The sequence below is a fragment of the Hylaeus volcanicus genome, chromosome 1 (genome assembly GCF_026283585.1).
Source record: "Hylaeus volcanicus isolate JK05 chromosome 1, UHH_iyHylVolc1.0_haploid, whole genome shotgun sequence".
Lineage (NCBI taxonomy): Eukaryota > Metazoa > Arthropoda > Insecta > Hymenoptera > Colletidae > Hylaeus > Hylaeus volcanicus.
This window is the reverse complement of record NC_071976.1, coordinates 3,959,628-3,983,822: the sequence shown is the minus strand read 5'-3', so window position 1 is coordinate 3,983,822 and position 24,195 is coordinate 3,959,628. Positions and strand designations below refer to the sequence as shown.

The window sequence follows — 24,195 nt, the reverse complement described above, 5'->3', positions numbered from 1 at the left end:
AGATTTTAAATAATTATTTACTTTTTCGATGAATCGTTGGCGCGGTTCAAGAAATCAAGGACGATGTGTCGCGGCAGTTGGCTAAATTCAGTGTTTTACACGTACTCGTTGAAATTCAGATGTGGACGAATGCGAGGATAACAAGGGAGGTTGTGAGCATAAATGTGTGAACACGCCGGGATCTTTTCATTGTGAGTGTCCAAAGGGAATGAAACTACGCCAGGACAGGTTCACGTGCAGGGGTGAGTGATTTCCACCGGAATATTACATCCTCGACCCTACAGACTCCTCGTTTTCTCTCAAAAAGCAACAAGTGTAAATCCAAGCTCGAGTATATCCGTCGTTTCATCGACGGTCACTGACAAAAACCGTCGTCATTGACGATTCTTACTATTTCCCGAAAATATTAACGATTTTCTTTAATTATTAATAATTACGTTTGCTTTCAATATTATTTTTTTATATAGTATGTAGGGTGGTCCACGCAACTTGCTGAAACAACTTTTCGACATAAAGAATGTAACATTTCATTTAAAATAACGAAGTCGATTTTCAAATCTCAAAAACACTTCGACCTATAGAATAAAACATACGTTCCATAACGAACCCTTGAAAATCATACTACTTTTGTATACAACAGTCTTTCATAAAACGTATACTTCCACGAGTTAATGGAGATGTACAATTTACGTGGACCAACCTGTATATTAATTTCGTATTATTTCCCATTTTCATTTCTCTTATTTATTTCAATTTATGTTTCAAGATTTCACAGTTTGAACGATAATTGGTACAAAATGATGCCAACATTTGTAGAGCACTGTTTTGAATTATTCAAACGAGTGTATGCGTAACGCTAAAAATTTATTACATTTTGGATGTGAAACAAATTTATTAATATTTCCAGTCGTGATCTGGTAATTCCTTCGTAATCCAACATGCTGAATATTTCACTTATATTTCGACGAAGTCTAAACAACATCTAAAATCGAAAGATGTATTTATTTTTTGCGTTGTTTGATCGTTAATATCGAATCAAAATGTAAAGAATTTAAGGATAAAGAGTGGTTTGTTGAATTTGATCAATATTTATTATTCACTATTTCGAAAGTTGTCGTGCGAACTTGAAAAAGTAGCTCTGACAAATTATGATACAGTTCTCACTCTTTAATCAAATAAAACTGGCACAAGATAATACGACTTACAGTTATGTTGAATGTCTTTGTGTCAGTCCAGATACTTTTTGTGCGGCTAATTAGCCAACATAATAACCAGTGAATCTAACGTGTATGTAAAGTGGCCCTTTCATTTTCACGTTCATTATGTAGACATCAACGAGTGTCTGTTGAACAACGGACACGGGCCATGTCAGGATACGTGTCGGAATACGATAGGAGGGTATGAATGTTCCTGCGATGGTCTACAGGATACTGTCCTGTCACCAGATAACCACACATGCCAGGACTCAGGTCCGTGCAGCGACAACAACGCCGGATGCTCCCATACCTGTCTCTCCACGAAGGGCAGGGTGTTCTGTCTTTGTCCTGACGGTTTCGTTCTGGAGGACGACTGGAAAACTTGTCAAGGTAATACAGTTTCCGACTTGTCTTTTTTTACTTTTTTTTTAAAAATTGGTAATTTCAATCGATTAATACAAAACAGATGCTTAAAGGCTCGATTAATTTTGTAATTTAAAAATTCAAGTAACTTATTTAACTTCTTAAAAATTGTAGCAACACGTTTTTCCCTCGAAAGATGTAAATTTTACTTCAGCCCTTTCTAGAAGACTTCTAGAAGACGTCAAAGATTTGTTCCGTGGACAGTTATATAAACGATATCTCCATGAATTATTTTATGGATAATATTACGTCTGACTTTTGTAAAGCGGGAGATAATTAAATCAAAAATGGGAGATAATTTTTTAAACGCATCGTGTAATTTAATAATTTCATCAAAGTAGGAAAATGTGGTATTCTTTCAGACGTGGATGAGTGCTCCCAGCCTGACTTACAAACGGAAATGTGTCGCTACGGTTGCATCAATACTCCAGGATCTTATCGATGTGCCGAGCCAATGGAGCTGAAGAATCAACCGATACTGGACAGCTTGTCGATCACCTGCCTCCCTGGTTACGAGGCCACCCCCGATGGAACTTGTATCGGTAAGTGGTTTAATCCCTACAAGCGATCTAACAGGAAGTCGGATTTGCAGACAGAGCCCCCTGGCAGACAGTTTTCGGAGTAACGATTCATTTGAACGGAAATTGTATTTCGTCATTGCATTATAGTGACTCAGATTTAGATGGAAATTTTCTTACTTAATGGAAGGGATCAGTGGCGCTTTATACTTCCATAACAGCAGAGCTATAAAGTAATGATTACTTTTGTACTTGTTACAATTTGGAATAACTATTTAAGTAATTCTTGATTAGTTTGTTTGTAGTAATTATCCAATACGTTATTCTTAATTATTGAGTAGTTCAATTACTTTTTAATAATTGCTTATAACTATCCAGAAAGTAATTAAATGGTATCCCAAATCTAAAGTAGTTGAAAATACCTTGAAAGTAATTAAAAAGTAATTACAGGTACTCTGTTTTTACAGCTACATGCACCCTGTATACGTGGCTGTTAAACCATTATAGCATTAAATTTCGACCTGGGATTTTTACAGCTACATCTTTAAGAATCTAGAACATTCATTTATGCAATAAAAAAAGAAACGATATTTTGTTTCATTTTACTCGAGTAAAAATTCTCCCCATCGGTATTTATCAACGTTTTGTTAATCATAATAAACATAGAATCATCTTACTCTTAAGTACTCCGATAAGTTCGACTCGAAACAATAATTAAAAGTGACCTACAAAACTCATTGAGCTTAATTTATTCGTTGCAACTGCTGAACAAAATACGTTAATATTCTCGGTGAAAAAATTAGATCGCCTCGAGTTGAAAGATATATAGGCGAGATCAAGAAGAAATTTAATTCGCTTCTAATTTATGGGCGATGAAAATACGTAGAAAACTGCTGCCGCAATTTTATTCACTCGAGCGGATTAACTCGTTCTAGCAGGGAATAAACTGTTTCTTACATTACATAATGAGGGGGGGGGCATAATTTCATTAATGAATTCATCCCATTTCCCCAGCGCGCCCGGCGCGCACGCATTTACCCCTGTCTCTTCATTGCGTTCGAGCCCCACGAGCGTTTATACAAACTATTTCTCGAGGGAATTCCAGCAAACTGTCAACTTGTAATCGGAATTGCGAGTGTAGAGGAGCCTTTAAACGGAGACCCTTAAATCATTCTCTTTCACCTGACAAATGGTTCTGGCGTTTCCGTTGACGAATCCGTTTTTTTAACGAAACGGTGGTGAATCGAGAAAATGTTGAACAAGAGGAACAACCGACATCTTCTATAAAGATGACTGAAAAGTTTTTTTTTACTAGAAAATACTGAAAAAAAGACGTAGTAAAGCCGATGTCAAAAGTAAAAAATTATAGGTACCTGCTCTTTTTTTTTTATTTGAGTATATATTGTGAAAGACAAAAATATTGTTCGTATACCTCAACATTGTAATTACCGTATATTTTTTTTTATAACTACAATGGTGCCGATAATAACCCTTTTAACCGACTTCGAAAAGGAGGAGGTTACTGAATTCGATATGTTTTTTTTTTTTTGTTAAATGTATGTTACTCGATTACACCGAGATGGCTTGACCAATCGGGATGAAACCTGTTGTATCTTGTAGAGCATGTCTCCGGGGTGGTCTCATTATCAAGACATTTTGGGATTTCTCATTTTTTTACCCGTTTTTTGTTTGCAAAAAAACGAAAAATTTTGTACTGCTTCTTACTCCGAGACCGATGTACCAATCGGATTGAAACTTCTTGCATCTGATAGAGTATCACTGCCACTTGGTCCCATAAAAAAACATTTGACCTTGGTTTATTGTTTACCCCTTTAAACCACTTTTATCGCAAAAAAGTACTATTTCATGTACGTTCGGCCTGACATTGACGAAACTCCCTTATATTTTGCTACCGGACAGTTTTTTGCGATGATCCCATTTGCAACCAACGTTTCTGAATTTTTTAACCGATTTCGAAAGAAAGCAGATTGTTTCTCGATTGTAATCAGTTTTGTTTCTTTTATTATTCGATATTTGAGCGGTCTTGAAACGGGGGTATCGATCGGGGCATCGGGAAATTCAAATTCTTCTTGGACACGCGATGAGGGATGAGCAATGTCTGACCTCGTCTGGTCGACGGACAAAAACGTCGAAGTCGCTTTCAATCGCGTCATAACGACTTCTCGTGAACGATCCTCGCATTCTTCGGTCGAGAGCCACCGGCTAGCCGGTCAATTGTCCACGCGATGGCGTTAAATTGACCGAAATAGACGTACAAGGGTCGGCCAGAATACGATTGCCACGAGCACTTTCAATGACCGCCAAGAGTGCTCGACTTCCGTCGCTTTCATGAACTACAGATACGCGCCGTATACGCGAATGAACGCGATGTACCAAGTATCCGTGAGATAATGATGCTCGATTCGAGATCTCGATTCGAGAGCTCGAAGGTAATGTCCTTTTCGTGCATCCCACTGGCTCCCTAGATTTCTGTGAAACCGATACAATATGTCGTAATTTTTCTCACTTGAGTTTCTTTTGTTAGGTTTATGTGTGATTTTTTCGAAATAGGTACGTTGGACATAACAATTACAGTATACAACTGTTCTGATGAAAGGAAATATTTGCAACAATATTTATCATACATATATTGATACGTTATTCTTCTTACACGTATGATTTCTTTCAATAACGATCTAGGATATTGTCGATTCACTTGACGCTAAATTTGAAATTAATGTCGGTCGTTCAATTTTCCAGTCACTAAGTTATACGAATTGTGGAATCAAACCGATCAGACGTATAAATCGACACACGTGAGTAATTTCGCGGGACGATATACTAGTATTTGACATCGCCGAGCGTAATGTGTTACGCATACATACTATTATAATTACCGATATTACAGCAACTTTTTAATCTATTCAGACGAGAAACCGCAAATATGAATTAACATAATTGGTAGACTGTAATCGAATCAAGGATCATCAAACATCATGAAACATCAAACTAAAGATCTGATATATCAAAGGTAGCAATATCACATTTATTAAGGTTTACAAAATATATATTTTTTTTAATATAATTAATTAACAATGGACTCTAGATCCTAATCACAAGCACCAATGGCTGAAAGATTATAGATATCGAATACATCATGGCTAATCAATAAACATACAATTTGTTTCTTTGGTTCATTGGTCAACACAGACGTATTAGAAATGTAGCACTTTCCTTGATCTAATCGAATCCGTGATGCCTGTTATTAAAACTAAATCGTTAATCTTTGAAAAAGATTAGTTATTGTTATTTGAAAGTTATTTGAAAAAGAATTAGGTCTGTGAACCTCGAAACATAGTATGATATACTCAATTTGTAATAACAATATAAATTTAATTTTCTATCGAGAATATAAAAATCCAAAATAAGTACGTATTATTTGCAATTAAAAACGTGGAATAAAAGTCTATTTGTTCATTGCAATTTCATTGCAATTTTTTCATTGCAATGGAACAGATTAGTTTTACCGTTTGCGAACCGGATGAAATAAATTTGAACTTCTTTCACGACACCTGTCGCTCGATCCTCTAATATCCTCCAAAGTTGGCAAACCTAATTTCGTCGGTCATAAATCTTCCCGGCACCGAACGGAGAACTCAGCCCTGAACAATATTAAATTCCGATTAAATTCATGATACGCGGAATAACACTCGCAAGGAAACACCGGTGAGTGTTACACCCCGATTTTGATGAAACTTCGTACACTTGTTTGCGAGACCTTCCTATGAATTACACAATCTCCAATTCGTGCCATTTTTGTGTATCAAGGGAGAAACTACCCCTTTTCGAAACCTCATATCTCGAAAACCGATCTATACAAATTTTTTTCATTGCAATTTTCGAATTTAGCAGGCCAAAATACATGGGAAAAAAAATAGTGGCATTGAATGTATATTTTGGCTGTAAACTAACGTTATTTATCCATATAATATGTGCGTTATAATCTATTTAGTCCCAAAAACAACAAAAATCATATGAAACATTCTTTTTCAAAAATTTGTTTGTCATTTCTAACTATCGAAAAATTATAAAATTGACATCGATAGATTTGGAAAAGGTTCAATTTTAATTAAAAAAAGATCGATTTTTCTTTCGAAAAATGTGTAGTGCCCCGCTTAATATATACGTTGTCTAACTATTCTGAAAAGAACATTCGATGGCTACAAGAAAATGGTTAGTGCAGCGACACTGGGGCAACTGTGCTACAAGTCGCTTCGTCAATCAGGACTTTATAGATCCTTGGTGGCACGTAGTGACATAATAAGTACGTAGACGTGATCATGTTGACCAATGGCGACAGTCCACGTACCAGGGTTTGAAGCGAAGAGATTTATTGTTCGAGTGGAATATTAAGCCGCCACCCTAGCCCACATTCCATCGCCTAGTCACCTTCTCGCGGACCCAGAGTACGTACACTCTGAAAAGTGCTGGTAACCCTAATGAAAGAAGAACTTTCGTTTCTGTTTGCAGACATCAACGAGTGCACGGTCGACAACGGTGGATGCACAGAAGTTTGCGAGAACACGGATGGCAGCTTCTTCTGTGCTTGCGACGGTGATGAAAAAGTCTTGTCATCCGACGGGAAGTCCTGCGTGGGTGAGTTCTTCTAGCTGAAGGAAAGCATTTTCCTCAAAACCTTCCCCCACATGTTCCTTCCATCTGACACCATGGAGGGCCATGTATCTTTCGCGTGCCTGGGAAACGCAATGTGTCCTGGGCGACGCGTGGAAAATTTCTCGAGTACATCGTAATAACGTTATCGCGGATGCGTTTATTCGCGAGGCGTTCTTGATAAACGGCGCCCAGTTTTTCCGATTAATACGTACAACGGTTGAGTAATATGTTCCCTTTATTATGCCGTATCCTCGAGACAACGATAAATTCGTCCGAGTTTCTTGCAACCGGATTAAATTCACCGCGGGTATTCCGGCATCGCGTTATGCAGAGTTCAACTTTAAGGAATTATATGCAGTTGATTATTCTGCGGAAAGGCTCCAATTCATGAATTCATTTTAGTCGACTTATTCATGTATTTAAAAAGTAAGTTAGATGTACGCTTAAATATTTATTACATCAAATTTCTTTTCGGCTGAAGGATAGTTTACTTAGTTTTATTTTTGTCAATGTTTTTCGCGGATTTAAATCGTTTATACATATTGTGTATAATTTTTATTATTTCCTTCTTTCGTATTCGAAAGATTTTTATTTTCAATTAACTCTTAAAATATATATATAATATAAAAATAGTTCAGTTAACAAAAATTCATGAAATGGAAATTTTTCTATAGTATACAACTGTATATTATAATTCCTTAACGTGTTGTCAGTCATTTTATTTCCTACCTTCTTTGAGGAGATTCTTGGACGTGCTTGAACTTCTTCTATTCTTTGGAAAAATTTACGAATTTATACTGTTTAACACATTACACAAGGTGATCCGACAGAAATGGAATATCCAATTATCTTTCTTTTGCTGTTGCAGACGTGTTCCGGAGTAGTAATTACCCACCCGTCTGTACTGATCAGTGCAAAAGCAATACAAGTCGATAAAGGTCGTCAATTTAAGCATTTATTGTAAAACATGATATTAACCGATTTAAGAATAAAAGGTGTGTGTCGTAGGTTGTTGAATTTGTTTTCGAACAACCTCTTAATCCTGTGTAGCAAAAGACTTCATGTGGGAAGGTATTGATGACCTTGATGACTTTCAAAGAAATAACTTTCTGTCCAAATTATATTTCCACCATCTTATGATTTTAATCGATTCAACCAACCGTCGTCGAATTTTCAACAGTCTTTCGATTGAAAGTTACAGAATTTCGGAAAGCTGTATTACATAATTTTAGCATGGTTTCATCTATATAATTTTAAATAAATTTGTACATTTATTTTGGTAAGATTGTATAGTTAGACCTCGAGTTACATGGATTCGTTAATGCGCGCTTTTAAGCTCCCATTTATTTTCTTACAGATATTTTGCATGTGTGTACGTATTTACATATTAAATAATGTTTCTTTTTCTTCGATCTGTCCTCCTACAAAAGAGTGGGTATGAATCCGTAACAATAACCCAGATATTATCGTCGCCTATTTAAAATAACAGTACAGAGGTTTCTGTAATGTCTAAATAAATATAAATTGGATATCATCAACATACAGCGTTTTAGTTCGCATTTACGCATGTACGTAAAGTTGATATACCCTAATATAAGTGAATTTACCAAATATACTTGATTCATATTATTATTGTTATCATTACTAAATGTTAATATCGCGCACATTGATGCAGTTTACATAAATACAAAAATTCTCCACGTTTCGGTTGACTGGAAAAGTTTCAAATACGAGCAGTATTGACTAATTTCCCATACATTCGTAGCTTCGCGTCCGGAAATCGTGACTCGGGATATTTTAGTATCATTACCATTTTGCTTTCTGTCTGCTCGAATTTTTGTTAGCGCAAGTTTACCCTCGTTTGCATAAACCTATCGGGCAATAAGAAAGATACAAGAAGTTCCGTTGTGAAATTTGCATTGCTCAGGAATACGGTAACGTTTTAGAAGTTCCTCGGGAGAATATGAAATTAAGTGACCCAGATTGCGATTATTTGCACAGTTACCGTCGGCTCAAAGCTCGCAGTTTAACATTTGACGACGAGCCGATAATTGCAGAATTCCATTAAACAACCGGGAAGGATGGTCCCTTGTATAAATTTGAGGGGACACAGTAAGACGGTTTGTTAGCGTGTTAACAGGATTCCTGGTGACGGCAAATATTCCAAGTAAATTCTTTTCTTCGCGCTGCAAATTGGAGAATACATGTAGGGTGACGTAGCGCAAGAGCAGAGATAGAGATATTCATAATACGTTATGCACGCGAAACGGCCGTTCAATTAAAGATGCGATTGGCAAGATTCTAGCAAGATAGGATATGCAAAGTCAAGTGGGCAGGATTACATGGTAATCACGTAGTAAACTCCAGGAGTGTTACGTCTAAACAAGCGGCGGTTGGGCGATGGGGACGCATCGATATTTGCTACACCAAGCAAACTCGCCACGGGGGTGGTTCTCACGGATGCGACCAAAGTCGATACGCGTCTCTGGCTTCACTCTATCCGTCGCCATTAGCATTCGTGATTCATATATTATGCAGATATCGAGGATAATGCGTGTAAGCATCGCGGTCGACAATAGTGCTTGGTCGACGTCGCGGATTTCTGATTTACCCGCTCGCATATCACTGCCTCGGTAACGCGTCAGCTTTCGAAGGTAGCCGATTAATGGCGACAGAAATTTCCGTGCCTCCTGAACACGTATCGCGTGCGTGCCAACGAAAATCTAGCCTGTTGTAATCGGATCAAAGGATTTACGCGATCATATCGGTGATCGGTGCGCTCGCCACGAATCGTTCTTGCAACACCGGGTATTGATGAAGTCGGGGATACGGGAACGAACCGATGCGTTGGGACCAGTTGAACGCGTCTTGATCGCTGGCTCGAAGTTTCTTATTCTTTAAAATGGAAAAGAGAAACGAAACGATGTTATTGATAACTACGACATAATTGTACGACAGTTATTGATAACTATTTAGAAATTTACAAGCATCGATGTTCGTCATTTTTTGCGATTGTTTTCGATCTTTTAATAATTTGAAGTAAAGCGAAGCTTGTGGATTAATCGATAAAATTATATGGATTTCTGTTTCGAGGGAATATTTAGTTTTACCGAGAGAGTGATTTTTCTTGGTAATTCGAGCAGTTTATTGTCATTTAAAAAGAAAAACGAATTTTAATAAACGTTTTCAATCTTCGGCTATGATATTGAACCGGGTCTGGTTGATTTCATATAACCGTTTGCCTACCACGAATCGACTGTTTTTATTTTGAGTTGTTTTGAGTTGGGGACGTGTCTTGCACACGCTGTCCAACGAGGCGAGTGGACAGGATTTATCGAGAATAAGCGAGATACTGCAACATTGAGCGAGTGTCGGATTACCGGTGTCCGGGCGGGTCGCAATTGAAAACGGTAATGCACGTACACGTGGGATGAGTTATCCATTAGTGGAAATTAAAAGTTTGATACTTTTTCGTATATCTCCTTGTCAATATTGCTAATGGATTGGTGAGGTATTCTAAAAAATGAGCTCCACCTCTACCTGGTTTGGATTATTTACATGGCATTCAAGTAATTTTTGAAAAACTTTCAATTAACACTTTACACTTGGATATGTCCCCTCTTAAAGGATATTATAAGTATGACATACTTTGTTGATAATTATGCGGAACAAACTTACGCAAGTGCAAAATTTTTAAAACTGCATGTTTGTTTTTAAAGTTTTCCATTTAAATAGCACGAAAAAGCAAATCAAAATATGCTACATACGCTATAAATATAAAGAAATTCTGAATCAATCTTACATAGAAAGAGAACATACGAAGCATAGTGGTGTCAACATTCGAAGAAAACGTTAAGGAGCATTTGTGTAAGAAATGTAAGTGGATGAGATGAATAAGAAAAATTTGAATTTTTGTCGAAATAAAGTTCACGGGAACCTAATCGTAGTTCATAATCATTAAAATTCAATTCCATGTTTGAATCTTATCGTTCTCGCCTCGGTTGTTCACGTTGGAAAAAAAAAAACACAAACAGTGGTGCAGGATGGTGCTATTCCATCCAGCCGGGGAAAAATTATTTCATAAAACCGGGGAGTACTGTACCTTTCACCAAAGCAAAGAATGCATTTCTTTGCATTCGGTGCAGTTAAATATTAACAATTATTTTTTTACGATAATGCAGACACGCGAAAAACGTCGAGATACTTTCCTTTATTGTCGCAGATGTAATCAGTATATCCTGCCCACCGCTGAATCCAGAGGGTCGAGGGTATTTAATGTGTTCTCATATGGCCACACCGAAGCCGTGGAGGGGTAGACGAAAGATCACCAATCGACCAGGTACCAAGTGTTTCTTAAAGTGTCCCCATGGGTACCAACTTCACGGAGAATACGAATTATCTTGTCAGTCGGATGGCACGTGGGACGGACCGAAACACGGCGAGTGTGTCAGTGAGTAAAGTGATTGATACAGTATTGCCCGGCTCTATAATTGATTTTCATTCCCCGGATCTGTAATCAGGAAATACATTCGACATCTTTCTCTTTCTTCGCCGCGGCAGACGTGTAGATTCGAGTGGACAGGATTAAAAATAGCGGATTTAAAATTTGAATAGTCGAATTTCGGAATAACGCGAAAGCCTATGAAGAGGGTTGAAAAGAGTTGTCTACTTGTATACCTACATCGCTCTTTTTTTATCCTCTTAATAAGCTTAAATCCCTCCCTTAATAACCTCCCTTTCACGGTCATCATTTCGGGTTTCGATTTTCTATTACAGTGCCAGGCAATACTACTACATCATGCAAAATTATTCTCTACTTTCAATTAGCCAAGCTGACCAAAAGAAATTTTTTAATAAGTTATTATTATCATACAGTTGTTATGTGTTATAATTATTATTATTTATGCATTTTTTGCCATGTGCAAACCCAGATGCAGCGTCGTTTTTAATACACTTATACACGCAGTAAAAATGTTTCAATTTTATACACTTCAATATCTTGTAAACGGAATGTTTTGTATTTTCATTAATTTCCTCAAAATTAATTCCCAAAGAGGAATTGATTTTGAAATAATTCGACTGTCTCCTCTCCGTAATGTCTATTTCTATTTCATTTTTTAAATCTTCGAGGACTGGTCTCTGCACGGTCTGTCTAATGGTAACATAACGGGCAACCCGCAACTCGTAATGCGAAAAGAAAGATCCAATCAGTGCTTTCTACGATCGTCAATGTACGAGATCCTGTTCACGTTCTCTTATAGGGTATGGCAAGCCTCGTTTAGAGTGTCCCAAAGACGTCATCGCCGAGCTACCGCCAAGCCATGACGAGGCGTTCGTGACGTTCGATCAACCGTCTACGGACCTCGATTGGTTCCGGTACGTTCGCTCGAAACCCTCCTGGGGGACCAGGTTGGAAGCCAGCCTGACGTTAGGGGTGCATGAGATCACGTTCTACGCGAGACACCCGGTATCGAAGATGCAGGCCAGTTGCGTGTTGCGCATCGTCGTTAAAGGTGATTAATTAATGCATGCGCATGAAATCAATGCGTGACATGTAAACTTGGCGATCGTAATCGACATTGATCATCAAACAGTGCTATTAATCAACGAGCGATCCTAGTTACCTAAACTCACAGTATCGACGGAGAGAATCAGGAACAATTAATCATCTTGATTTAAGGGACTCCATTCGTATGGACGTGCAAATTGTCTTCGCCCTTTTACAGGATTGGATTGTTCTTGTTGTAAACTGCTTCTTCCGCATCTCGTTTATTCACGGCGACGTTGGATGAACGAAGGAACTTTTAAGTCGATGGATAGGAATGAGAGACACTGTCAAGGATCTATTCTGTGATACTTTTTAACAAGATATTCAGAGAAAAGGAAACAATTTTAATATCGTAAAGATATTTTATTTGTATTTTGTGTTTTCTTGAATGTTTACTTTAAACTATAAGTACATTGTTGCAAGTTTCCTCATTTAAGTGAGTTTTCCACGGGATCACGTTAAGAAGCCGTGACACCATTTTGTTGCATGCAACAAAATAATAAAATCCTTTTACTAAGAGTTAAAGGGTTACGACGCCAAAGTGAATACGACACCATCCAATTATCTGTTCAGCACATTTTTGAAAAAATATTCAACTACGACACGTTTTCTAGCGTATTGGACCAGTGCCACCCCTTAATGCGTCATCGTGTTCATTGCAACCCGTTTAAAAAAAAGTTCGCCGCGTTATCATTTAACGTCTCCCATCTAGAAGCGCGAAAAGCAGAACCCATTAGAAGACGGTTTCAAGTACGCAGGGCGTCGCCGTCGTATTTTCATGTCTTATCCCGATTTCGATGCCAAGATGTCGAGCGAAACACTCCTCGCTCGACGGCACACGCGGTCTAGCGCAGTCGTCGTATGCAAATTTCGCATTGCGACTCAAAGAAGTTCCCTCCGGCGCCTGGAAACCCAGCCGACGCTTTAATTAAATGCGTTTCCAGGATAGGGTTCGCCACAATGCTATATAATCTACGAATCGCTTGGCCCTCGCCCCACAAATTAGATTATTCGACGGATTCTAGTAAATGCTTGACTGATTCTTGCTACCGAATGCTCTTTGCATTCTCCGATGAAATTCCAGATATTTGATTAGACCTATGTTTTTCTTCTCGACGGGGAGGAAGGATCGGTAGGTACACGAACCGCGGAGCTTGGCACAGAGGTTCTTTTGGGATGTACTTCAGAAATGGTCCGTAACGCGTTGATTACTGCTGGTACCAATTTTCTGGATGCAGAGACATCTTTGATATTTGCTCAAGGTCGCAGAGGATAGCTGGCAGAAAAATAAGTGACATTTAATAATTCGTTAAATAGAGGTATTCTGGTAAATTTAATAATGGGTATTTAAAAACGTTCGTGGCGAGTTTGTCGCTCGATCAAGACGAGAATGCTACGCAGGCTTGTGACAAAATTTTTACGGAAAAAATGCATCACGCTGTGGTCGACCAATCACAGAAGGATGCGATGAAATCATACAAATGGTTGAGAAACGCCACGAACTTTAGTTATATTAGTTCGGCTTGAAGATAAAGAAAATGTTAGAGAAAAAAGTTGTACTTTACTTTTACTAAAATAAAGTATAGCCTGCGTCCTTCCTCAGGATGCAATCTATCTCCTTGGCAAATTTTATTGCGTGAAAAGGTAACAGACAGACAGAGTTACTTTCGCATTTATAGTATCAATTTGAAAGATTTGTTAAACCAAATCAGCCAGTCCTCTTAGCGCGACAATTACACACCTGCGCCTGCGCGATAACGTTACAAACTATTTTCGAGCAGAGGTATTTGCTGGTTTACTTTGTGCTCCGGCGCAAAGGCCAGTTTTGACGTAAATTGGACGTAAAATATAATTTATCCAGTGTTTCGCGTTCTGCTCCAGAATTCCCCATACGTGTCAGATACAAGACTGCAATTTCATTTTCACGCTTTATACCGAACAGGTAATTACACGTACGTTCCCGAACACGTTCTACGATAACTCCCCCATTTCCCCGATGAAACGTACCAACTTTCCAGAAAGACGACGGATAAACGAGTTCGTTCTCATTACGAAAATACTCTTCGAATGGCCGATACTCAAATTCACGATGTTCACCGCAGCCCCGCCCTTACTAAAACTAATTTACCGGAACTAATTAAATGCAGCCGGATAAAGTTTCTACCATCTGCGGAAAGTTCCCATTGACGAGGGAGAAAGTTTTTCGGTAACGTAGTCTGATTTCCCTGCGAGCTGGGGAATGCTGCGCGAAGTGATTGTTTATCGTTGGTATAGAAAGAAAATGAAATCTAATGGTTATAGATTTTTTACTGAAGGCGTCCATGGGTAAGCGAGGATGCAGGTTGCGTTGTAGTCGGTAAGTCGTGAGATCGAATCCATAATTTGAAAATGAGGGGGTCATTCTTATTTATTCCACTGATGCGTTGAAAAGAATAAATTTGCCCACTTTTTAATTAAAAGTTTGTATTTTTCATACTAGGTGTCACGTTGGTCATTAGTAGGTCCTAATAAATTAAGGACGCTTATAATATGTAGATGACATCTTACAGTCGATGTCAGGAATTTTGCTTCAATTAAAACACGTAGATCACGTAAAATTAGGAAGCGTTTGTAATCTACAGGACTATAAATATTGTAATAAACACCAATAACGTTAATTCCTGAGTTGCCCCGTAAACAATAAATATTACGCCTACATTTACGTCTACATTTTTATTGTTAAATTTTGGCAGCGACGATTCCATACGCTTAGAGAGTCAACTCGAAATAGATCTCGAGTTCAAATTCTTTTGATTAGATTTGTTCGATTTCAGACGGTGAAGCGCCGAAAGTAAAAGACTGTCCAAATGACATAGAGGTCACCGGGAGAAATGGATCAGTGATCACGTGGACCGAGCCAATTTTCACGGACAATGTGAAAGTGACCCGGATTAGAAGCAACGAGGTCAGTGTTAATTACGAAGTAACTTAATTTCTTAACGATGATAAATTCGACGTCGCGATCATCGAATGTACGTCATTGTCATTAGTGTGCTCGATAGCATGGAAATAATTTTGCACGTTTGAAACCGTTGGAACATATAGAACAGTTCATCATTATTCGAATAATAATGTATCTCAACTTCAAGTCACGTAGATATTTCTTTATAATAATTAATGCCAATTAACTACCCAAAGCTTACATATCAAACGATTTATATTTTTCATGTAAATATCGTATAACGATTTTATTTACCAACTATTCCGCAATGCTAAGTCACGTTTCGCAGCAGGTAACATCATACAGAAAATATGAGGCTGTCCCATAAATATTATACGCTTCTATCTTTGTGACGAATACTAAAGCTCTTGCCATACTCTGCGGATGTCCCAATAATATCAAAATTTAATAGAAACCGACAGTCGAGAAACGTATGATGCAAATGTAGCATCAACATTTTAAAAACCTTTATTTTATGCTGTACCCATTTCAAACTAGAAAATGGTATTTTTATTTATGTTTTTTGAAAGCCAAGTTGTTCCTGAATGTCAATGATAAGAAATTGTCATTTATGGTACTCGTAGAAGTTTGGTTTCGGCGCAAGCTCACAAGAAAATGGCTGTATCTCGGTTGTTTTGCAATACTTTTTACCGAACTACCGAGCTACCGAACTCCGTAAGTAGAATTGGCGAGAAATGGTCAGACACGAACGAGTTGTATTGCACCCCAGATAATATTAACCCTTTGCACTCGAAGCCTTTTTTTTCTGGTATCTACCAGCAACTCGAGATGTTTCTTAGCGTTCTATTGCCATGAATTTTAAGCTACCTAGATTTGAGAATAAAGCAACCTTTACCTCACCGACAATCATTTTATCGACAATTGGAGCTCCAAAGAAATGAAACCTAAAGAAACATTAGGTATTGTAGATGTGCTGCATGAAACCTAATGGTGACTGAGAGTCGAGTGCAGGAGACCTCTCGAGTGCAAAGGGTTAGTATACGTTTATCGAGACAATATTTTTCGTCCGTAGGAAAGGTGAACAGTCTGTGAAGGGTTAAAAGCAAAGGTCTCTCAGGTTTTTCTCTCGATCGTTCGATCATGTTTTCCGTCAACGTTTCAGAGTCCAGGACGACGATTCAACGTCGGCGGGCACAGAATAGAGTACGAGGCTAGCGACGAAGCCGGCTGGTCGAGTAAATGCGTGTTTACCGTAGTTCTGCGGCAAGAGTGAGTCCTGGCGAGCTTCGTCAGGTGAGCGTCAGAAGAGCGGAGGCAGAAGAAACGCTAAAGAAAAGGAGATCCAGGTAAAAATGGGGGTTGTGGGGTTGGTGGTGGCGGAATAAAAGCAACGAGGCGGAAGAATAACGATAAGGTAATATAAATGGAAATGCTCTGGAGTTGTGCTCGCCCAACCCTTCAGTGTGTGTAATGAATTCCGTTTTATCCGGAAGGTTAAACGCGGACGAGACAGGGATACCTTCCCGCGATACATACGCAAGCGTATGTTTATGATTACATATTGTATGAGTATCGCGTTTTAGCGGCGAATTAGGGTATACGAAAATCGTCATCTGTGAAGGACTCGGTATAAATGTATTCTAAATTAATTACTGCACAATTTCACTAAATTGAATAAAACATATCGAATGTGTTGTTTTATATGCCCTATAATTACGGAGAACTAATTATTACAATATTAGCAATTTTTGTGCAACAAAAAAAGTGGAGTCAACACATAAATAAATGATAGCTTGTTCAAGTTTGAAAAGTACCACTTTTTTTTTGATAAAATATCAAGCAATAACATAAAATATAACTCATGCTTGATTTTACCATATGATTCATAAGTTATTTTACGAGTACGATTCATATAATGTATATTTGTCCTATTTGGCCCGTAATACGGACCATGAGTCTAACTCGATGTTATAAATGTATCTCCACCACCTAAACGTAGTTACGAGCCTGAAAAATCAGTAAAATCAAAAGATGACGATTTTTGGTTTTTTATTCTGTTCGACGAAATACGATATAGCGTAACCATAGACAGGCATACACAAATGTAATGTATACTAAGAAATTAGGGAGATTGCCTCTGGGTAAAATACAAAGGCATGGGCCAGAATTTTTTAAAAATATTGACGAAAAATTTTGTGAGAGTTTAGAAGATAATAATGGTCACTCTTTGTAGGTCTTCAATTTCAAGAAATTTCAATGAAATAAAATCTACGGTGAAATCAAATTGACTAAAATTAATTGATTAACAAAGCAAATTTGTCTATGATCCTATCATAGAATTCTTCACAGAATCCAAATAAAATATAAGTTATGAGGAGTTATGAATAAATAACAATCGTGTCGATATCGAAAGTGTTCTTTATTACATTCGAACAACTTGATCAAGATTTTATGCTGCATGAACTAACTATTAATAACACTTCTGTCATAAAAAACGCATTTTATGAGTGGAAAGAAGTATTTTTCTCTCGCATCGCGAACATTACTCAGAAGCAATCTTTCAAGTTCTTGCTGGAGCGTCTCGTCGATCCACTCGCGACAGATTTCCACGGACTTCCAACGATCCACAGGTTTTTTCCTCGCGCTCTCGCGTTTTCCATTTCGCCTTTCTTTACCATTACCGGATTCTACGTGGCCTGCGCACGTTGCATCCCACAGCGAATTGAATTTATCCCGGATTCGACGTAAAGCCCTCGATCCACGAGTGTTACAGCGATCACGATCGACACGCTCACGGAGATCTAGGAATTTCCCGAACAATACCGCGAACGTTCCACGAAATTACGCGTATCAACGCCACGATCGTGACTGCCGTGTCCGCGTTGCCAAGGACGAAGGAAGAGACTCGTCAATGGCGATTTATACGCAAGATCCTAGGGGAGAGTTGCTTAATACCCACCGTTCGCCTAAATCGTGCATGTAATTCTATTTAATGGAAATTGTGAATTTCAAGGGAATTCCTTTTAAATTTCAAGAAAATTATGCGTAAAATGAAACTCGGGGGTAAATTATATTGAAGAAAGGGTAGTATTATGGCCTCGAAATTTTATATTTTTTGGGAAAATCAGGTTTGTGATTCGAACCACGCCAATTTTTTGCTTAGAGCGCAGAAAGGCTATTGATACTGGTTTTGTTCACCATATTCAGGTAGTGCGTGAAAATATAAAAATGGAGTTCCATTTGATTATTCCGTTATGATTGCTGTAAAGATCGAACTGATATTTTTTTAAAAGTTATCTGAATTCTTAAATCGTAAACCTGCAAGGATTCGACAATTAAAGATCGTGAGTGGTACGATTTTGGCAACTCTCTCCTGTATGTATGTATATGTATTGTAGAACCTCCTTTATCCATGCTAATTGGGAAACAAGACTGTTCGGTTAAGGAAACTTTTTGGAAAATAAATTCCTAATCATTTTTCATTCTTCTTCTGATTATTTTGGTAGAAAATAGAATTATTTATTTGGCAGTGGTATCATTGAAATGGAAATCTTTTTCTTGAACATAATTTGTAAACTCAATTACTTTTAGTTACCGATCTAGAGTTACCGATTTCAAGATAAAGTTCTACGAATAACTTAAGTGACATGTAGAATGAAACCGTTATAATGTAAGATAGAAGAATGTTGAAAAAGGTAAAATAAACACTTACAGAGGTAAATATTCGTGGTCTTATGTAACGTCGCGTTATCGAGTTAAAGTGTACATTTAATTGACGTATAAAGATGTAAATTAAAGAGCGAAAACCACTAATCGAGGCATGGATAGTCATAACTCACTAAACAGTATGTAAATGATAGTCATAGATTAAAATGGTTATTGGGAAACATCAGATCATATAAGGTTAAGTTATTAAAGAGAAAAGTCGAATACAAAAACAAAAATAATAAACAATAAATAACCAATAATAATAATAATAATAATATATTTATTATTTATACATAAATGTTTTTAACTACTGATTTTCATTGGAAAACTTATTTTACACCGAATGTATTTATAACTTCATATTTGTCATTTTTTCGTTACTCTCGTAGGAGAATTTTAACAATCTAACAGATTGTTAAAATTGCGCTATAAAACCTAATAGGTCACATTAATCGTCCCCTACAAATGTCACAATGAATTACACCGAGCAAAAGGAGTGGATTAATTAATGAATTGTAATGTCAATTTAAAATTTTAAAAAAAAAGTTTGTATTTAATTTGTAGTAAATGATAATCCAAAATACTATTCATATCGGATTTATTTCCTCCTTAAAGCCAAGCAAGAATTTGTTGTGCATCGTTAAAAATGCTCCGGTCTGTATGTACACCGAGGTGATCTATCGAGGGATTATTATGCAAATCCGAAATCCACGAGTTGTCGTTCGCCCAGGCGAACTCTGTCGATTACTGGTCGATTATCTTAGAATAAAGTTTAGTTCTGTTATAATTAATTTTAATTTTAATTTTAATTCTTTTTTGTATGCTCTCATAACAGTGAATACTGTGATCGTGTGCAGCAAAACATCTATTAGCATGCAACGTGTATACTATTTATGAATGTGTGTATACATATGTATATCCAAGATGTGGAAAAGTCATTCGCGTGAGTATTGCTTCAAAATGGCCGTCTGCAATGGATTAATAATTACAGATTTGAAAATAACTTAAGTTCAGGAGTGAAAACATGCATAAATTGTTGTACCTTCGTTATAATGTTCCAGCAAGCTTTTACTAACTAAAAAGTAGATATTTATAGCAGAGAAGAATAAAAGGTCGAGGGAATTGTTCTCTCGTATCTTTTAAAGGTAGGTACAAATAAGACAGTGTTTTTACAAGTCCGTACCTACGTTGAGAGGATGTACCACTGCTTGAACTGAATTCGCGAAACCGTTCGCGATTAGTTTCGAAATTGAACGGCACCTCGTGCGCTCGTAGCAATCAACAAGCGGAAACAATGATAGTTTTAATCCTATCCACGATCGTGTAAAGGGGTGGTTCTAGGTATTCGATCCCTGAGCCGAACGGATTTATGGAAATTACAAAGTCCACAAACATCAAAGCCACACCGACTCGATGTACGTATTATGCGTTTTCGACGAACAGGCTCCAATTGATAGCTAAATCCCATCTGGTCTTTAATTCCTCGCGCTTTACATTTACAACGACAAGCTACGAACTGTGCTTCACGTTTTCTATTTATTTACTTTTTAAATATAAAAGAGAACGACCAAACCACCCTCACAAAGAACAGCGAGTGCCAAATTATTAGTTACGCTGAGAGTTAAGTATGCAGAGAAAAATTTTGTTTGCATTTAATACTGATTAAAAATAATAAATCTGCTTGTTTCCGTGTAATTGTGTAATTAGTGCTGATGAAAAGTTTGTGATACCTTCGATTCGATCGATAAGCGTTTCTCTACGTTCAAAGGTCGTAATGTTTAAGGAAAGATTCTTTAAGGAAAGAAAGAAGGGGATGTTATTTGAAAATGTTTCGTTCGTTACCATCAAGATGCCATAATGGAGACGTACTGAGATAATTCGTGGCACGATTGCAAACGACGTGAACGTCAGGAGAGAATATCTTTTCACGTTCATGCACGACGAGATCTCGTTGTATTAATTAGCGCACGTTTGTTGGTGCCTTGATGTTCCCAGACGGTGCTTCCGTCATCGCCAGACTCCTTTACCGAATAATATTGTCGCGAAGGTACTGAATACTTAATAGGCACGTCGCTAGACAATAGGCTATTAGAACACGAACCAGTATAGTGAGTCACAGGAGGATACCTTAATAGACAATTAATAACAATGCACTGGATTCAGCCTATTGTTGTTCAGTCGATCGTCTCGCGTTCTTGATATTTGTTCTTACGTTTTCAAGAGAATTCATTGTTGCTTGTTGTTATGTAGCCTGGATGAACTAAACAGGACATCTGAAATAACTCTTTTATTTTAAAAGATGAAAAACGATGTTTGAGGCCTCGGATTGACTTCAGAGGGGATGTAGAGAAAGGAAGGCGCCATTTGTTTGGTTATAAGTAGATAAAAAAAATCGAGAATAAAAAAGTTAATCCAGATACATCGTGATTGCATCGTTGATGAAGCCATAATTACTAACATGTAAATTGTAAAAATTGATTCAACACGGTGACTTTTGCTACAACTGGTCCATTCAGCTGCGAAAAGGTTAATAAGTTTATAATCGGATTGGTTCTGTCGTTAACAACAATGATACATTTCTGTCGATGATCGATTCAGCTCGATGGTTGTTCCATTATTATTCACCACGGTTCTTCGTATCCTTATTTCTCGTAAATTTACTTCCATACTCGCTGACAATGGACGCAGTTCAATGTAGTCAATATCGCTGGAGGTAACGATAGCCAATTATTCGTCAGACATTTACCATGGTATTCAGTACCTTCTACGGGAGACTGCACCCTAGAAAGGAATCCAACGAAAGTCATCCAGAAATATCGTGACTGCATCATTGGTGAAGTAATACGAGGCTTATGCGAGGTGTAAAATGGTAATGCTGTTCACTGTAAGATAAATGGAAATTCTTTTAACGTTAGACGTCTAATCCAAGTTCTGTTCGGTACTCTCAGTACCAAGTTTTCTTTGCCAGTTGTTTTACAGAGAAACGTTTGCAGAGTGCATTTTTCGCAACGATTAGAAGTTTTATATATCGAGGAATTTTTAATCATCTACGAAGTAAGTTGTATTTCATTTTTCACCACGATGAATATTGTTCAGTTATTTATGTATTTATGAATGAACTAGTAATCGAGTTAAATGAAAAGTGATTGACTTGCCAGAATGTACATGATATTTCCATATAAAAACGTGGATTATCTTGGGAAGTTGACGAAGTCTATGAAACATTTCCTAAAACATGTATTTAGATGTATATAATAAAAGGGATAAATACAGATTCGTTTCTAAGAAAAAGTTCATCAATAGAAGTAAGTGTATTTTAGTTTTTGTATTATTAAGGTACATAAAAACATTCTGTAAAAGGAAACGTCTAGACGTAGATTCATTTCCGTGGAATTAATTCCCAAAGACTGTACTTTGGAGTAATTGACTACCTGGTAGTTCTGGAGTGAATAATCCCTCGACTTCTTTCGTTACTTCGCCTACCTTTCATCGTTTCGTTCCCAGAGCTCTTCGTTTTCTCGATTCGCGGCAACGGTTAAAAGCCAAAGATCACTATCGATCTGCGCCATTCAACGGCAGAAGAAATGTATATTTGCTGGATCTTGGGATCCAGCCGAACACGGTGGATCGAAAAGGCGGATGGCAGGTTCGCTCGCACGAAATCAATCGGCTTTAATTAGACTTAATTAAAGTGAGGAATGAACTGGTAACGCCTTTTTCCTTACCCTTCCCGTTCGCTGCCCTCCCTTGACGGACGGGGGAACTCTTGACATAATTTATGCGCGAGGCGCACACCGGCCTTTCTTCGACAGTTAAATTACTTTTGGTTATTGCGGCGCGCCGTAGTACAGTCAGGTCGATCCCTTACTACTGACAAGGAACATCCATGAACTCTCTCTCTCCCCATTTTAGTGAAACTTTATAGGTATTACAGTGGCCAAGAATAAGGATATGAATCTTTTTTTTTGTTTAGCTCAAGTTTAAGGGGTTACGTCACTTTTGCAGTGAACGAGAATAAAAGGTTTGCGTTAAATGATAGTGTATATGTACACTCGTGTCTTTTTCTTTGAGATAAACGGTTTCGAAAGAATAGTGTGTCACTTGATACAGTTAATTGCGAAACATGTTGGATATCATTTAACATACATAAAAAAGAAATGAATAAAAAAAAAAATTGGAATGAAGGCAAGGGCAGAAAAAGAAGCTAGGTGATAAATGTAAACCAATTGGAAATAAAAAAAGTCAAACAAAGTCACAATAAGAATAACAATTATTTTCAATGTGCTTGCATTGTTTCTTTTTTAGGATGAAGATCTAGATACTACCCAAAAATATTTTTTATTTTTACAATACATCCTGGAGATCTATTACAAAGTTGTATCTTTAATTTCAGGGTATAACACGTATACAAATGTATAGAAACGTATACATATGTGTACTTCCGTTACTATTACTCTAAAAATAAGATTTCCTTTCCTTTTCTTTGTTTGGTACTTTTGCGGTTTAAACTTCCTACTCCACGACTTGTTTCTTCCCTTTTGTCATGTTTATTACTGTTTCACTTAAGTCTATACGTTCTATTCGAGATATATTATTTCTTACCATGTTTGAAAATAGCTGCATAGGTCGTATTTTTAACCGACTTCGAAAAGGAGGAGGTTACTCAATTCGACATGTATATATATATTTTCTTTTTTTTTCTTTTTTCTTAATGTCTGTTCACCGATTACGCCGACATGGCTTAATGAATCGGAGTGAATCCTCTTGCATCTTGTCGAATATTTCTTCCATTTGGTCGCGTAAAAGAAACATTTTGTGATTTGTCATTTTTTACTCGTTTTTTTTTTAAACAGAAACATTTTGTCTTGATTCTTACTACGAGACGGATGGACCAATCAGATTGAAACTTCTTGCATCTGGAAGAGCATTTGATAGTGCAGATTACCCTGCCGGTTATGGTGAGTGCTCAGTCGATAATGCAGATTACTCTACCGGCAATGTAGAACGCTCAGTCGTTAGTGTAGATTACTCTGCCGGTAATGTAGAACGCTCAGTCGTTAGTGTAGATTACTCTGACGGTAATGTTGAGTGATCGGTCGATAATCCAGATTGCCCTGTCGATAATGTTGAGTGCTCGGTCGATAATGCAGATTGCTCGGCCGGTAATGTTGAGTGCACGGTCGATAA

At 37.5% G+C, this 24,195-nt stretch overlaps 1 protein-coding gene across 3 annotated transcripts in view; it reads left to right on the top strand.

Annotated features, from left to right (window-relative positions):
- The window catches only part of LOC128875412 (uncharacterized), a 33,425-nt gene extending 13,775 nt beyond the window's left edge, over positions 1 to 19,650 (top strand). The window contains exons 6-13 of one of the 3 annotated variants that reach the window (XM_054120969.1): positions 120 to 242; positions 1,329 to 1,586; positions 1,982 to 2,161; positions 6,668 to 6,793; positions 11,034 to 11,261; positions 12,073 to 12,324; positions 15,173 to 15,303; positions 16,463 to 19,647. In XM_054120969.1, coding sequence (XP_053976944.1) covers positions 120 to 242; positions 1,329 to 1,586; positions 1,982 to 2,161; positions 6,668 to 6,793; positions 11,034 to 11,261; positions 12,073 to 12,324; positions 15,173 to 15,303; positions 16,463 to 16,573 — 1,409 coding nt within the window. In that variant the 3' untranslated portion in view covers positions 16,574 to 19,647. Of the gene's footprint in view, positions 1 to 119; positions 243 to 1,328; positions 1,587 to 1,981; positions 2,162 to 6,667; positions 6,794 to 11,033; positions 11,262 to 12,072; positions 12,325 to 15,172; positions 15,304 to 16,462 lie in introns of all 3 variants that reach the window. The other 2 variants (XM_054120987.1, XM_054120979.1) reach the window with 2 other exon arrangements.
- The last annotated feature ends 4,545 nt before the right edge of the window (positions 19,651 to 24,195 follow it).